At 41.6% G+C, this 17,556-nt stretch overlaps 1 protein-coding gene across 3 annotated transcripts; it reads right to left on the bottom strand.

Moving 5' to 3' along the window:
- Window positions 1-402: 402 nt before the first annotated feature.
- On the bottom strand, window positions 403-7,724 carry LOC143545379 (ISWI chromatin-remodeling complex ATPase ISW2-like). 3 transcript variants are annotated; one of them, XM_077037291.1, is made up of 7 exons: window positions 7,537-7,724; window positions 7,401-7,456; window positions 2,370-2,488; window positions 2,053-2,283; window positions 1,839-1,979; window positions 1,484-1,628; window positions 403-1,396 (listed from the first exon to the last, which is right to left on the bottom strand). In XM_077037291.1, the coding sequence occupies exons 1-7, from the start codon at window positions 7,704-7,706 to the stop codon at window positions 1,215-1,217; spliced, it is 1,044 nt and encodes a 347-aa protein (XP_076893406.1). In that variant the 5' UTR covers window positions 7,707-7,724; the 3' UTR covers window positions 403-1,214. The 3 variants fall into 3 exon arrangements, with proteins under 3 accessions (XP_076893406.1, XP_076893404.1, XP_076893405.1); XM_077037289.1 differs by lacking the exons at window positions 7,401-7,456; window positions 7,537-7,724 and adding an exon at window positions 2,660-2,861 and having other exon boundaries at window positions 2,370-2,583; XM_077037290.1 differs by lacking the exons at window positions 7,401-7,456; window positions 7,537-7,724 and adding an exon at window positions 2,660-2,861 and having other exon boundaries at window positions 1,484-1,613; window positions 2,370-2,583.
- Between the last annotated feature and the right edge of the window lie 9,832 nt (window positions 7,725-17,556).

Genomic DNA, 17,556 nt, shown 5'->3' with positions numbered 1-17,556 from the left:
CTTATTAAAGCAATAACCAAACTCATGAATTTTCATGTCGACAACAATGTTATTTTATTACATGTTTTCCGCAAAATGCATGGATTTTCGTGAATTACATCACCTTTGCGGTATGTGTAAATAAATCAGATTGTTTGTAATTATTCTTCATGATACAACTTATTTTATTAAGTTTTTTTTTCTTCAAAGTTCAAGTTTATTTAATTAATAAGTAAATCTTTATTTAGGTTAAGTTTTAAATTATTTATTTTTCATTACAATTATAAAATATCATCGATTGACTTTTACTCCCATGTTAACATCACTTCTTGTCAAGTGTGTCGATTAATAAGATAAATGGTGTTTTGTATTAGATTTCCAATCATTTGATATATTTGATTAACCCCATCCGCATCCATGTTACCAATATGTTATGTTAGATAATTTGATTAAAATATAATAACATGTATAAACAAAAAGAATTAGCAATAACTTGAAATTTTCCCATGTAATTTTCATGCACATCTCCGACTCTAACCAATGTTCCCATGACCGCAAGCGATTACACCACGAAAACCGACTAAATGAATGTAAGTCATAACACTTGGTGGGGTTGCTCTCTCCAATTTTCCGAAAATTTCTGAATCTCCACGCCTAACATTCAATGCTTTATTTCCCAACAAAGATCCTATAAACAAACAGTAAGCTATGCGTTCATGTATCAAAATAAGAGGGATCATTTTCTCAAGGACCGGATTTACCCTCAAAACTCGTTTTTGAAAAGTTAAAAAGTCATTTGACACAACATGCAAACTCATATATTTATTTTGTTGATTGTATGAAATTAGTAAGTTAAAACAAACACTTTATATGCACCTAAAACACTCAAAAACAAAGATGGTGTGTATGTTTCTTAATGAATATGAATTAACTACTTAACTGCTAGTAACATAAATATAACTATGATAACTAACTAAACCCCTTGACCAACTGACAAACTGTTGGCTCAGTTGACTATCATTCACATTGACCCTCAAGTTAAATGGTGGTACTGATGTGCAACTTTGAATAGTTCAACTACTAGATATGAACACTATCATCATATTCATATCAAACCACACACATCCAAAATTGCTACCAAAAATTTCTATAAGTGCAAATTTGCAAGATCAAAAAGTGCCATGATTTATTGTTTGACTATATACTTGATAAAGTCAACTGTTTCTATACGTTTGTTAACTGTGTGGCTTTGGCACAAGTGATGGTTCACCAGAGTTGAGTCGGTTATGAAGTGATGCAAACAATGACGGATTTGACCTTAGATGAGGGGCTGAAAACAGCACTCCTGACCCGGCTAAACTGCGCCCAGGTACCAGTGCAGATGCAGGGATTTCAACAACTTTAACCGCGCTACTTTCTGTAATAAAAAAAATTAAAAAATGAACAAATCTATAACCAAATGATATTCTAGAAAGAAATAAACTTATCTTGAAATTGTTGATACCTTTCATATTAAACTTGCACTCAAATGCTATAAATGGTGACAGTCTTTCTTTCAATATGCTAATATTATCATCCTTCATTTCCGTCTTTTCATTTTTGCAATCAACCAGTGAAAGAATATTTCGGTAGCTCTGCAAAATATCATCCTGAAACGGTTCACTGAAATCAGCAAATGTAAAAAACAAAGGCAGTGGTGGCGGTAAAAACGGGCTGGCCTACATATATTTGTTTGGAATTAGCGCACCACAGTGCCACACTACCACAGATGACTTAAGTTGGCTTTCAGCCAGTTTGACCATTTTGACTATTATTGTCCCTTTTGTGATAAAACTTAAAAGAGAGGTGAGAAAACATACTACTGGTTCACCAGAAACTGTTAACAGTTTCATATCAGCCATAAGCATCTGAAATTTATTTAAATGCGTTGAAATCACGGGGCATTGGCACTCGTCTATCACTAACAATTCCCACTTAATATGATCAAACATTTCCATATCCTGCAAACAACAATATTAATACAATTCATACATAAATTTGTGTTACTTTCATATAATATAAAGAATTGTGTACCTCAACAATGGCGTCCGGAGACGATAAAAGGACTTGAAATCCTGAACCTATAATGGCAGCCCGGGTATCTTTATTCCCTTTGTATATTACAACATTGACCGACTTTGACCACTTTGCAAATTCCATTTGCCACAACAAAAGAGCACTGGAAGAAGCTGATATTACTAGAATAGGCTTCTTCGTGTTATCCACCAATGATGATACAAACGAGACCACCTTAACTACCCGCTCCTGCAACATCCAATTAGTTAATCTTTTATTTGTTAAAACTTAAAAGAAAGATTATCGTTCAATGCATAAATAAACGAAAATCTCACCTGCCCGTCAAAGATAACAGCGTTTTGACCTTTCACCCGATGATCACGAAGCTTGTTAACATAAGGAAGGATATTATTAAGTGTTTCGGTTGAGACCTCATCAGCTAACTCACTACTGCCTGTCGCGTATGTGCTATCAGACACAGAACACACACCGGATTCGATCTTGTCTTTTGTACCAGACTGTTGAATAGTTTCTTGTCCAGAACATAAACTGTTAACAAAACAGATTCATGATTAATAAATCATGAACAATATGTATGCAAAAACATGTAATGTAACTAAATGACCTCGGTGAAGGATATTCCTGAGCAACTGCTTTTAGTTTATTTGTGGCAAGCCTCGAGGAACGATAGCATGCTTGTCTCAATGATCGTGGATCACCGCTGTCTTCAAATTGTGTACTCCAATTCGAATATTTCCTTTTCCGCTTTTTAGTGGACATTCGTTATAACGACTGTGCGTGTGTAACAACCAACAAGTAATGTTTTAAGTGTTGAGTACATGTAATCAAATGAATAGTAGTATAATGAAACATGAGTAAGCTGAATGTGATTATGTGAAGCATGAGCAGCAAAAACCTAAATATGATTTTTGTTACAAAGCCAGTTTTGTTATACTAGTTGATCATCTGATGTAGTTTTCAAATATTATCTGAAGTTGGCCTCTACTACTAGGGGTGCGAACCGGACAAGCTGCTTGTGATTACTCGAGATCAGCTCACTAAAAGCTCAGATCAAGCCCAACTTAAATGAGCTCGAGCCTGAAAACAAGCTCGCTTTATTTTATAAATGAGCCCGAGCTTCACTCTACTTGTTGAGCTCAAGCCTAAATGAGCTATTGCTACTATAACTTTTATTTAATATATTATATGTATTATTATATTTAAAATTAAGAAAAAAAATCAATAAATTATATATATTATGTTATATATAAAATACATAATTAAAATATATATAAAAAGTAAGTATAAATTTGAGTCAAATAATTAATAAAGAATAAACCAGTCGAACCCGAGTCCAACATGGGTTTGAAGAAATACTTACCAGCCGAGCTTGATTTTTACAAATGGAGCTCAAAACAAGCCGAGTTTGAGCTTTAAAAACTACTGACGAGCCAAGTTAGGCAACACGGATTTAATAAGAGGAAACTGAGAAGAGGTTGAAATTAATACCAAAATCTCCTCCTTGTGATACAAAGACTCCAAATTATGGTTCGATTCAGAGCTCAAAATGGCGGGAATCGATGTACTCAGGTTACTAAACTGTTACAACGAGTACTAACTGCTCTAGTTCAAATTGATCCAAATGATGCTTCTTGTGAAGTTTGCTGTTTTCCAATACTTTTTTTTAATCATAATAATAATAATTAATTTTCGATATTTTGCAAGGTTTCAAAAAACAATTAGTGGTTGTGACACGCAGCACTGCCCACGTGTAGTACTACCCTCACCTCGGTTTATTTGTGCACCAAAGGCCCGACTCAAGCTGAGTCGAGTCAGTGCTCGATTAGGATAAGAATAGAACGCTCGTTTTGACTTACGAGCTCAAACTCGACTTGTTTCAAACTCTTTTTATAAAGTTCAAAGGCAAATTTACAACACAAGAGCAAATGCTCACTATTATATAAATAAATAACTTACATACATTTTAAATTACTTTTATATATTTGATAAAAATATAAGACGAGCTTAACCTCGACTCGAGCTTATGTAATACCTTAACCTTAAGTGAGCCAAAGCTTTGCTCAAGTTTGACTATACAGTGTTAAATTAATACAAAGAAATCCGAAAGAGGTAAAGCATGAAAATACACAAGGCTCTTTAAGACTCGGTTCGAGCTTGGTAACCAAACGAGCTTTATTTTTCGAAAAACCCAGTTCGTCTTCGTCCCTATTAATTTTCTATCAATTTCTTTATTTGTTTATCTTAGGTTAGGACTCTAGTTCACGTCCATGCTTACTTTTCTTTCTGTCATTTACCATAAACATTAACTATATTAATAAGCCAGTCTAGATGATTATTTATCAGTTCAACTAAGGATAAATAATGAGTTTAAGATCATTTTAAAATGATGCAAAAGCTTTTAAACCTTTAAGCATATACTTCATATACTAAACTAAACTTTTATGAAACATGTCAAATTTATAAAAATTGATTTTATCAAAACAACCTTAAAAACTTCCTTCCCTAAAAAGATGGTCCGAACACTGGTTATCATGATAACAGATTTCTCAATCAGTCTAAACAAACTCCGAATACAACTCCTCATGTACAGACCATAGCGGTTCCAGATATCGCAAAAATTACATGGGTCCCCATGTAATAACTCTTTAACTGCTAAGCCACTTCACACAAACTAACTCACCCGATAACCGTTGACTTAGTTGACTATCTATAAAACACCTAATGTTTATAAGCAAGCATATTTGCAACATGTACACCAGGTGTGACTAACAAAAATTATATCCTTTTGGCACACTTGCCACCTCCTAAAATATCTCGAGTTCTGTGAGTGGACAGTTTCGGTCAGATCTCTCTATACACTTGATAAAGTCAAATGTTTTTTATACAGAGCAGTGTTTCTCAACTGTTCAATTAGCTGGCAGAGCGAGCAATGACTCAAGAGGCGATTCACTAGTGTCGGGCTGGTTATGGAGTAACGGGGCTTCAAACAGTACTCCTGACCCGGCTACACTGCGTCCAGGTACCAGTGCAGATGCAGGGAGTTCAAGAATTTTAACGGCGCCAGTTTCTGTAATAAAACATATATATACAACCAAATGATGTTCTTGAAAGAAATAAAGTTATCTTATATAGATAGATACCTTTCAGATTGAACTTGCACTCAAATGCTATAAATGGCGTCAGTCTTTCTTTCAATATGTTAATATCATCCTTCATTTCCATGTCAGCATCATCAGTATGTATGTTTTCATTTTTGCACTCAATCAGTGAAAGGATATTTCGGTAGCTCTGTTCAATATCCTGAAATGGTGTTGACTGAAATTAGATGATGTAAGAAACAGAGGCTGCAGTAGGAGCGCACCCGCGGGCCAAAACGGGCTGGCCCACATACATTTGTTAAGAATTTGTGCACCACATATAACTTAAGTTGGCTTTCAGACCGTTTGACTATTTTTTTTATTATTAACCCTTTTGTGAAAAATGACTCAAGTTCAGGCTTAAGTGGTCATTTTATTACCGGTCAAAACAGGTTGGGCGGGTAGGATAACAAGTCAAAACAAGTTTAGAACAAATAGTCATTTTATTGGTGGTTGAAACGGGCTGGGATGGGTCGACCCGCGTACATGTGTTTAGATTTAATGCACTAAAGACTAAACATAGACTCAAGTTGACTTTCAGCCCATATAACCAATTTGACCATTTTATCTACTTTCTTATTGTTGATCTGCATACATTTGTTGAGAGTCAATGCACTAAGGACTAAAAACAGACTCAGGTTGAATTTTAGCCCGTTTGACCAATTTGACTTTATTCCCTTTTTTATCTATTTTTTTGTTATCGACCCGCGCGCAGTTGTTTAGAATTAGTACACTATAGATAGACTTTGCTTTCAGCCCGTTTGACCAGTTAGACCCGTTTCCCTTATTATCTACTTTTCATTATTGAACCCGGTTGAAATAAAAGAAAGGTGAGAAAACAGACCTCTAATTCACCAGTAACTGTTAACAGTTTCATGTCAGCCATAATCATCTGAAATTTCTTTAAGTGCGTTAAAATCATGGGGCATTGGCTCTCGTCTATCACTAACAGTTCCCACTTAATATGATCAAGTGTTTCCATGTCCTGCAAAACAACAATATTAATATGAATTTGTGTTAGTTTCACATATAATATAAATAATTGTGTACCTCAACAGTGGCATCTGGAGAAGATAAAAGGACTTGAAATTCTGAACATATAATGGCAGCCCGTGTGTCTTTATTCCCTTTGTATATTACAACATTGACCGGCTTTGACCACTTTGCAAACTCCATTTGCCACAACAAAAGAGCACTGGAAGAAGCTGCTATTATTAGAATAGGCATCTTCGTGTTATCCAACAATGATGATACAAAAGAAATTACTTTAACTACCCGCTCCTGCAACATCCATTTAATAAATTGAAAAAAGAAGATTATCATTTATTGAATAAATAATTGAAAAATCTCACCTGCCCGTCAAAGACAACAGCATTTTGACCTCTGTTCCGATGATCACGAAGCTTGTTAACATAAGGAAGAATATGATTATGTCTCAGTTGAGGCCTCATCAGCTAACTCACTGCTGCCTGTCACGTATGTAAATATTTAAAAAATACAGACACCTGGCGCTTATAGCAGACATGAGGTTCCATACATACGACTCGTATAGGCCTATACAGGTGGTGTAAATGGCAGTGTGTGTCGGGGGATGTTGACCACAAAATATACGAATTGTATAGGCCTACACGAGCCATATAGCCCTATACTAGTTGTACACTTATTACTTTTATATTTTATAATTAAAATCATTTATAACTTTAATAGGATTTCATAATAATTCTAAAGCTATGTCCTCCGGACTCCGGAGTATAACAAACTCAGAAAACACACAAAACTAGACATCTATACGATTCGCATAGGCCTCAGGCTTTATATGAGACATACACCTCGTATAGGGATATTCGCCTTATATAAGCGTAATTAACATAGTAGGTCTGACAGCTCTGTGCGTATACGCCTTGTATATGCCTATACGAGTTGTATTGGCCCTGACAGGCTGATGTCTGAATGTCCATTTTTGTGCCAACAACGGCCCCACAACGCTACTAACTAATGATTACAAGGGCTTCAACTCACTATGGGTATAATTGGAAAAATCCCCATTGCCTATGTGTCAGTGACTTGACATGGAAAAATGACGTTTTTAGCCCCACCATTACGGATGCCCTAACTAACTATTTGATGTAACTAGTAAAAAAAATGACATAATAATAATAATAATAATAATAATAATAGTGTGATATAATGAAACATAAATACACACACCGGATTCGGTCTTGTCTGTTATACCAGAGTGTTCAACAGTCTCTTCAGAACATAACCTACAAATTTGTAATTATCAAACACTTTAATCATTTATAAATTATGAACAATATATATGTGAGTAACTAAAATAAATGACCTCTGTGAAGAATAATATTGTTGTGCAAGTTTGTGTGAGAGTTGATTAGCTGCAAGCATCTGGGCACGGCGGCGTGCTTGTCTGGGTGATTGTCGACCAGTGTTGCTATCAATTAAATCTAATTGTGCATTTGGATTCCAATGTTTTCTCTTCCGCTTTGAATTCTTCATTTGTTTGTTATAAACCCTAGACTACATATCCCAAATCACCATCCATAATAAAATAACAGTCACGTGGCTTATGGTCCATGTTGGCAGGCAATGTATGTGTCTTGTCGTCACTCGTGAGGTTACACATATAGGTGCGATTTACTTCACCTGACGTAAGTAGCATTGTACACCTTTACAAAAACCGGTTGTCGTGGAAAACTCTGCTATCAAACGAGTCCAAATATACTCAGGGTCGTCCTCAAGAATCCTTCAGAATTTGAGAGCTCAGGGCGTATAAGAAAATGGACCCTGAAAATAAAAACTCTAACTTGTATATAAAAAGTCAATGTTACGACGATAATTATGATAACAATTAACAAAATGTCGTAACAATGATCTAGTTTGAATACTTAAACATATTGTGAGTCTCTCATAACACTTTTGGTTAATAATCAAAAATCGTATTGCTCCTTGAATATAAAAGGTAAAATAATATGACAAAAAAAGCAAGGCACTTCAGTGGGTCTTGCAAACAAATAAATCAAATAAAATGTGTGACACAAGTTTCGAAACGGAGCAGCTCCCTTGTTGTAAGAGATATCCACCTTTTGAACTAAATTCTGTTTAATAATTTTCATAGGTTTTTAAATTATATAATAAATGTGAGAAAATATTACGAGATGTTGGGCCTTGGGCCAGGCCTGAACATACTCATTCAATATATTCTCTTTTCAAGGCCGTGAGCGAAGGAGACCGAAGAGATTGGAGAGTGAATGAAATATATAGAGAAAAAAATTGAATTTTTTTTAAAAGTAGTTGTTAGCCTGTCATTTTGTTTAAAAGTAGCTGTTGGCAATGAAGAAACGTGGATCGACTCACTGGTAGACGATCTACTTTCCTCGGGTGTGATTATGCTATTTCACCGATGGTTCTCTGGGATCTGGGTTCTTCCACCTACAAAATGAACAGCACCGTAAACTTACCCCTCAGAAAGGGACAGAGGGGTCCTCTTTGCGGTAACCCTCCGGTGTGAGAATAAGTGTTTGTGGGAGAAGATAATAATATGAGAGTAAGGAAAATGGAGTGTATTGCTTAATAGCTGAATACTCTGTAATTGTGTGTAATTGGATGTAATTAGATGTCCTCTCCTTGTGGAGTTGATATGGTATTTATAGTGCTAGGGTTTCCAATGATTGGGCTCAGACCCAATTAGGGCTTTGTTGGCCTCTTCCAGTTGCTTTGCGCCACGTGTCCTTTTAGACACCTGGTGCTTTTTCATTGGTTATAACCACGTGGTAGCACATGGGTTTTGCTGAGTTGTCCACCTTTCATTGGCAGCTGTCAACATCAGCATATTCTTATTCCTTAAAAAGATACCTTCTGGAAGGTTGTCTGACGTGCACAATCAAGGTTGCCCTAATCCTGATTTGGATAAGGACGAGGTTGATTATGTGCATGTGTGATATGCGCCTATCCTGAGGATGCGCGAGGTCTTCTCTTTATTCTCACGCGCAGATGTTTCATGCGCAGATGTGATATGCACAAGCATGTGATATGCGCCACGCGCGGATGCGCCACGCGCAGATGTGATATGCGTGAGCATGTGATATGCGTGAGCATATGTGATGCCTGAGCATGTGATGCCTGAGCATGTGATGCATGAGCATATGTGATATGCGTGAGCATATGTGATATGCGCCATGCGCATAGGTTTTGGCTTTGTGCCTTCATAATATCTTGATTTCAAGCCTCTTGTCTATATCTTGTGGGTTGACCCGCCTCGCTCGGTGTTGAGGCGGGTACATACCTCTTCAAGCCCCCCCAGTCTAATGTGTGTCTTGTCTCGCGCGAGCGAGGTAAGACAGATATTAGACTTAATAGTTTGCTCTTTTAGTAGGGGTTTGTCTTTTTCTTCTTATTATTCATCGTTGCGCGAAATTCTATCCTTTTGGTTGAAAACGAATCGTCCCTGTACGTGGTTGGTTGTTGCTGACATGCGTCAGTGATGGAGACGTGTCAGACCTTTCGTGTGCTCGAGGTGCTACAGTTGCCTTTCGTGTCCCCTCACATAGTGTCAGGGACACGTGTCGCGCTCGCGTTGGTCCGTTCTTGCGAGTGGTGGCGCGTGAACTCTGGCAGCAGCTGTATCGTTTCTTTTCGTGTCCCCTCACACAGTGTCAGGGACACGTGTCGCGCTCGCGTTGGTTTACACCTGCGAGTGGGGGCGCGTGAAGTCCGATCAGCACCAATTTTTCTCTCTCCTGGGCCTATAAAAGCCAGCCCCTTTGAGTTTTTTATCCTCCATCTTCTTGTTTATTCAGAGCTTTTTCCTTTCATACTATTCCGATTAGCTGTCTTCTGCTTCTAGATCTCTGTTCTTCAGATCATCCTTTGTCCGTTTTTACAGTTGTATGTCTGATAGCTCAGACAACACAATCTCCCCTATCCATCGCCGTGTTAAATCGTTAGTAATGTCGACGTTGAAGAAGACCGGCAAGGGGAAGAGGGCTGCTGAGGCCTCATCGGAGGAGGTAGGGAGGACCAAGGCAGTGAAGAAGTGGGATGAGATCCCCTGCAAACTGAGGCAGGCCGATTTTGACAGCCTTATCGCCTCTCAGGGTTTTCTTCCTGAGTTTGGCTGCATGTTGCCTGGGGCCGGGCAAACGGCGGCGGACCCGCCTACCGGTCATATATCCCTTTACTGCCATTTTTTCACCCACTGCAACCTTCGTCTTCCGATGACAAGGTTTGTGGGTGCGGTGCTTAGGTTTTATGGGATTCATATATCCCAAGTCCATCCGTTTGGACTCGTGCGCATGACTCACTTTGAGTTCATGTGCAAATCTCAGCGCGAGGAGCCCACCCCTCGTCGCTTTCAATTTTTTTATAAGCCCATGATCCAAGATTCTTGGTTCTCATTTATTCCTCGCAGTCAGAAGGTCAAGTGCTGCACTGTTTCATTCAAGAGCCTTCATGACTGGTCTGAGAGGTTTTTCTATATCAGGGCTGGTGTGATCCCCATCCGCATGACCATGCGCGCGATCTCTTCTGCGCCTGCGGATGTGGGTGTCTTCAAGAACCCAACTGGCGCCTGGGTTAAAAAGTTGACTGCCGAACCATCCCCCGCCAAGAAAATTTGTGAGGAGGCGCTGGTGGGGGTCGGTATGAGCAGGAGGTGGGCTGACAGCGCGACTGAGCCCGTTATCCAAGTTGACGGCTTGTGTAAGTTAATCTCATTGCCTTACTTCTGCGCGAATATAATTCGTTTTGCTGATATCATTTGACTTGTTTTGTGCAGTCAGCAAGGAGTATGTCCACGCCGCCTATGATGAGCATATGGAGGGTGGCTCCGTCGCGCTGGGCGCTGGGGAGGTTGGCTTCCCCGATCGCTTCGATGACATGTTCATCCCTGTTGATCTGGGATTTCTCTTTGACAGCGATGCGCCTGGTAAGCCTTTGTACTTATTCATTTGCCTTTATAATACCAAATTTTGCTAACACTTCTGTTGCGTGTATTGTAGACGCGCTTGAGAACTATGAGCTGGAGCTCGCGGAAGAGGAGGAGGAGGAGGAGGCGCCCCAACGAAAGCGTAAAGCTAAGGGGAAAACTGGCGCAAGGGGCCAGTAAGAAACAGAAGAAAGATGATGCCCCTGTTGTTCAGGATCCTCCTACTCAGGCGAAGGGACTTGAGAAAACCCAGGTGTTTACCACCAAGTTTTCCTTGTCTTCCCTGCCTCAAAAAGTGGGCAGACCTCCTGTCCACACGAGGTATGGTGCCACTACCTCCTCCCTTCGCGCGGTGGAAAAGGGAAGCGGCGTTGCGGCTTTGACAGGTATACTTTGCTTATCTTTTATGGTTCTATGAGCGCGATTCTGATTGAATTACTAATGAATCTTTGCTCACTCAAATGTTTGTAGAGCCGGCGACCTTGGGGGATCAACCTCAAGCGCAACAAGATGCCGAGGCTGCGCCGGAGGTCGCTTCGAAGTCCCCTGTTTTACCCTCGAAAAAGGGTAGAATGGACTTCATGGCGATGTTTGCCTCGCGAACGGAGTTGCGCCAAGGTACGTATTGTGCTTTTATTTTCTGACTTTTTTTTTCTTTTAGATCAAGTCATGAACCATTTCTTTTTGTTGATTTTTCATAGGAGTCATTGCTGGCGTCCAAGTTGCTGGCGGCACTCCTGGCGCCGGTGCCAGCGCCGTTGGTTCTGCTCCTGCTCCTGCAAGCGCTGAATCTCCCCTCATCGGGATTACTAAGGAGCAGGAGGCCGTTTTACGCGCCGACCTGGCGGCGTCGAGACCTCCCTCACCTCCTCCTGCGCGCAGCCCTCCTCGCGAGACTGATTTTGGTTCTAGGTCGCAGGAGAAAAGGCCTGTTTCAGAGGAGGATGAGGAGGTTCAACTTGAGGGCTCCGACGGGGGCCGCGCCAGCCCTGTAGCGCCACGAGGTTTCGCGTCGCCGTCTTCTCGTGGGCCAGGCGCTGACTTTTCTGCTTCATCCCCGCAGGTATTGGTTCCTTTATGCTCCGCTGCTCGGACTTCCATATTAGTGTTTTGATGACTTAGATCATTACTTTGTGTTTGCAGGAAGCCGATCACATTTACCGCTCGAGATGGAACATTACTGAGGATAGCTCATTTCAGTCCATGGGTGTGTGTGAGGACTTCTGGGCTCATTCTGTGCCTCCAGCTAAAAGGAGGTTTTAGGAGGGCCGCGCTCGCGATGACTTGCTCAAGGATCATCTGTTTGCTGGGTCGGCTTTCTTTGCTGCCTCCCAAGAGCTTCGCTATGATTACGTAAAAGTACGTGATGCTCTTGCGGAAGCCAAGCAAGAGGCTAAAGTATCTGCTTGGCATCTTTCTGATGCTCGAGAGAGAGCTGAGAAGCTCCAAGCAGAGCTCAGTGAGAACAGGGCAAGTGCCAACACCGCCTTCGTGAAGCGCGGTCATGAGCTACAGGCTGCGCGGGAGAAGCTGCAGGCGGCCGAGGCGGACGCGGCCAAGTTCGAGCGTAGAGTGCGCGACTTGGAGCTGGACGCGGAGGCGCGTGACCAAGCTCTTGTCCAGTCTATAACTGACAAATCATCACTGGAGAGTGAAATTGCGCGCCTGAAGAAGGAGCTGGCGGCCGCGCAGGCCGAGAAAGATGAAGCCATGGCGACGGCAGCGTCTAGCCAGGAAGCACTCGAGCTTGCGCGAGCGGAAAAAGAAGAAATCCTGGCGGCAGCAGCGTCCGACAAAGAGGAGCTGAAACAGACTAAGGAAACTGTTGAGTTGTTAAACTCTCAGATTCCTGCTCTTGAGACGTCTGTTGCTTCCCTCGCGCAGGATCGCCAATGGCTAATCTCACAGGGTATGACTCGTTGCGCTTACGCGATGAAATACTCAGACGAGTTTCAGGCCCTTGTGATGGATTGCAACGCTGCCGCGCGCTTGGTGGGTCGAGCTGAAGGGTTTACGGATGGCTATGAATATGGCATGTTGAAGAAGAACCCATCCGAGTACCCTTATCAGAGCGACGTTGCCTGCGCGGACATGGCCGCGATGGGGGAGAAGTATTTGAATACTCCCATTCCCATCCTTGCGCAGGTATTTTAACCTTAATGAGATAACCTTGACTTATTTTCCAAGTCTTTTTGTACTCATATTTTTCCTTATGATTTGCAGATATCCGCGCTTGCTGACCAGCCCGATCTCGGCGCGCTAAAGAAATTACTTGACGAGTGCGAAGGGGCTGGTGGCGGCGATGATGGCGCGGGGGATGCTGCTCCTGCTAGCGGCTCTGGCGTGGCCAAAGGATCCGCTCCTGACACTATTGTGATAGAAGACTCCATTCAGGATGAACAACTTGACTATGGTCAGTTTGGAGATGACGAGGAGCGGGCTGCGCCAGATGCTGAGGGCGGTTATGAGGACTATGAAGAGGCTGACGTCGACGTGGAGACTTGAGAAGCCCTTCATGTTTTTTATTTTTATTTGTAGTTTGTATCTTATCATCTTGTAAACTTGTAAATTTCAATGCTTTGGAATAAAATTTTGTTTTTCCCTTCTTCGCATCTTGCGCATTCCCCATTCATCTCTTTATATTGCATGTTTGCTTGTTGAATATAAGATATGCTTGCACGTTGAAATAAGAACAAGGTTGTAAGGAAATTATTATACTTAATCCTTGTCATATTGTAAGTGATTTTGCCATATCTTGATTATGTTGACACGTGCCTAGGCGTTTTCATTATTCCTCTTTTGCGCGACGTTATCGCGCATTTATTATATGGAATTATGAGTTTTTCAGCCTTTACGTATCAATATGTGTTGCTCAGATATCCATTACAATTGCATGCGCGACCTCGACCTGAGACCTTAACAACTATGTTTTGGCATTTGTTTTGCCTTAGTTGTGTTTAGGTATTTTTATGGTCAGGCTGCGCAGTATGTAGGATGGATGTTGTGAGTGATTTGAGCTAAGGCTCACATTATTGGGCTAAGGCCCTGACGTTTTAGAGTTAAGACTCGTTAACGCGTTTGAGCTTGAAGCTCGCGCATGTATGTTTTACTTCGTTTTATTTCGTTTTGATGTCAATACAATGTTGTCATATTGCTCAAAATTAATAAAGGGAAGTGTGAAACATGTATGCAAAAGGTAATAGAATTGGGCTAAGGCCCTGACGTTTTAGAGTTAAGACTCGTTAACGCGTTTGAGCTTGAAGCTCGCGCATGTATGTTTTACTTCGTTTTTATTTCGTTTTGATGTCAATACATTGTTGTCATATTGCTCAAAATTAATAAAGGGAAGTGTGAAACATGTATGCAAAAGGTAATAGAATTGGGCTAAGGCCCTGACGTTTTAGAGTTAAGATTCGTTAACGCGTTTGAGCTTGAAGCTCGCGCATGTATGTTTTACTTCGTTTTTATTTCGTTTTGATGTCAATACAATGTTGTCATATTGCTCAAAATTAATAAAGGGAAGTGTGAAACATGTATGCAAAAGGTAATAGAATCCACATTAAGAGAAGATAGCGCGTATCATTATTCATAATGGCTTAAAAAGCCTTGATTACAAACTTGACATTTTTTACATGAAACATTTTCTAAGCTGTGCCGCGTTCCATGCGCGCGGGATCTTCTTTCCATTCAAATCTTTTAAAGCGTATGCGCCTTTTCCCAATTCTTCCGAGACTTGATAAGGTCCCTCCCAATTGGGGGACATTTTTCCCGTGGGTATCGCGCGGCTAGCTTCATTGTTTCGAATGACAAAATCATTTTTCTTGAAGTGGCATTCTTTCACACGCTGGTTGTAATATTTTTCCTGTTTTTTCTTGTATTTGGCTTCACTGATGATAGCCGCCTCTCTGCGCCCTTCAAGTAAGTTGAGATCCAACCTTCTTTCGCGCTCGTTATCAATCTTGCTCATCATGAGCACTCTATGGGATGGGCATCCAATTTCTGCTGGAATCATTGCCTCCGTTCCATAGGTTAGGCTGAACGGGGATTCGCCATTGCTGGTTTTGCTTAATGTCCTGTGCGCCCACAGGACATTAGGTAGCTCGTCAACCCAAGAATGGGATTCTCCCTCTAACCTTTTCTTCAGCCCATTCAGCAAGCTTTGGTTCGCGCGCTCCACTTGGCCATTCCCCTGAGGGTGGTATACTGAAGTGAAAATTTGGTTGATGCGCAATTCCTTGAGCCAGCTGGATATCTTCTTGTCAGTGAATTGTTTGCCATTATCGCTCACAATTTCCATGGGCAAGCCAAAACCGCATATGATGTGGCTCCAGATAAACTGCTTCATCGCTTCGGCTGTGATTTTTGCTAGTGGCTTGGCTTCAACCCATTTTGTAAAATAGTCTACTGCCACTGCCAAAAATTTTACTCGCCCTTGCGCTTGCGGTAGGGGACCCACAATATCGATTGCCCATTTGTGGAAAGGCCATGCGGAGGTCACCGGAATCAAGTTGTTCTTTGGCCGCATGGTGTTTGGCGCATAGCTCTGACATGCTTTGCATTTTTGGATTTCTTTTAAAGCGTCCAAGTACATGCCTGGCCAATAGTAACCTGCGCTCATTGCCTTGGCAACCACCATGCGCGGGCCAGCATGTATTCCACAAATTCCTTCGTGTATCTCTCTGATCACATAGCTTGCTTCCTCAGCATCTAGGCATTTCATGAGCGGTCCAAGATAAGAGCGTCGATATAATGTACCATCAAGCAGTTCATAGTTCTGCGACTTGTGTCTTATCTTCCTTGCCTGTGCGCGATCGTCCGGTACTTTTCCCTCCTTCAAGAATTCCATTACTGGAGTTATCCATGATGAAGGGGTTGTATGAGTTACAAGGACAGACTTCGCTCCCACCGACGGGTTGCTCATTACTTCTACCCTGACATCTTTGCCAAAGTGATCGAAGCTGGTTGATGCCATCTTGCTCAGCGCGTCAGCAGATTTGTTTTCACTGCGCGGAATATGAATGATTCTGAAGCAGTCAAATTGCTCTATGAGCTTTTTCGCCTGCTCTAGATACAGAGGCATGGTGTTCTCCTTGGCATCATAAAGGCCATTGACCTGTGCTGCTACCAAGTATGAATCAACATGGGCCTCTAGCTTTTTAACTCCGAATTTGTGCGCGATGCGCAGGCCAGCCAGCAGGGCTTCATACTCAGCATCATTGTTGGTGCTCTTGAAGTCTAACCTGATGGCGTAAGTATATTCCTGATTCTCTGGATCCACCAGCTTGAGGCCTGCGCCGGATCCTTCGTTGTTTGAAGCTCCGTCGGTGAATAATCTCCACACATTTTCTTCATCATTGGCTCGCGGAGGGTCTACCTCGCGCTGAGCCTCTTCAATTTTTCCTTCGGGGACTTCGGCAATGAAATCAGCCAAGACTTGTCCCTTTATTGCTGGACGGGGCTTATAGGCGATCGTGTGTTCTCCCAATTCCAGCGCCCACTTTGTCAGCCTTCCTGAGAGCGCGGGACGCCGCAAGACTTGCTGGATGTTGTAACCAGTCAGAACTTCAATGGGATGACCATTGAAATATCTATGAAGCTTGCGCGACGCGTGTGTTAGTGACAAAACTAACTTTTCCATGATGGAGTAGCGCGTCTCAGGATCTGTCAGCACCCGACTCACATAGTATATTGGCGTTTGGATTCCCTTGCGATCCACCAACAATACTGCGCCGATGGCGCGCTCTCCTGCTGATAGGTACAATGTCAAAGTTTCACCAGGAAGTGGAGCTATGAGCGCGGGCAGATTTATCAAACATTCTTTTATCTCACTGAAAGCTTGCTCGGCCTCAGGAGTCCATTTGAATTGGCTTTTCTTTAAGCAATTCCTCAATGTGTTGACAAATGGGGTAGATTTGCTTGCATGGTTCGCTAGGAACCTGTTGATTGAAACCAATCTACCATTCAGCTTCTGGACTTCTTTCATGGTGGATGGCGAGGGCATGTCAAGGATGGCCTCCACCTTCTCAGGGTTCACCTTGAAACCATCCTTGGTGACCATTACACCTAGAAATTTTCCCTCTTGTACGCCGAAAGTGCATTTGCTCGGATTGAGCTTCATGTTAACTTCCTTTAGGCGCCCAAGGGTTTCTTTGATGTCTTTGAGCATTTGTTTTTCCTCCCTGCTTTTGATCACCAAATCATCCACGTAGACTTCTAGGTTTCTTCCAATTTGCTCGTTGAAAACAGCATCCATAAGTCTTTGGTAGGTGGCTCCCGCATTCTTCAAACCAAAGGGCATTTTTGTGTAACAAAAAACACCCTTGTCGGTTCTGAAGGCGGTCTTGTCCTCGTCTTGTGGTGCCATTTGAATCTGGTGATAGCCCTTGTAGGCATCCAGGAAACATTTGAGCTTGAATGGCGCCA

This window comes from Bidens hawaiensis, unplaced genomic scaffold (genome assembly GCF_021521415.1).
Source record: "Bidens hawaiensis isolate Kalapana, Puna unplaced genomic scaffold, B.hawaiensis_p1.1 tig00013942_1, whole genome shotgun sequence".
Classification (NCBI taxonomy): domain Eukaryota; kingdom Viridiplantae; phylum Streptophyta; class Magnoliopsida; order Asterales; family Asteraceae; genus Bidens; species Bidens hawaiensis.
Note: the sequence above shows the minus strand (reverse complement) of the source record. Positions and strands in the feature narration are given on the sequence as shown.

Coding starts and splice junctions, on each gene's coding strand:
- LOC143545379 (XM_077037289.1), bottom strand. CDS start 2,814: ATGTCCACTAAAAAGCGGAAAAGGAAATATTCGAATTGGAGTACACAA. Junction 1,629..1,838: donor CAGTTTCTGGTGAACCAGTA/GTATGTTTTCTC, acceptor GAACCGTTTCAG/GATGATATTTTGCAGAGCTA. Junction 1,397..1,483: donor GTGCAAGTTTAATATGAAAG/GTATCAACAATT, acceptor TTTTTATTACAG/AAAGTAGCGCGGTTAAAGTT.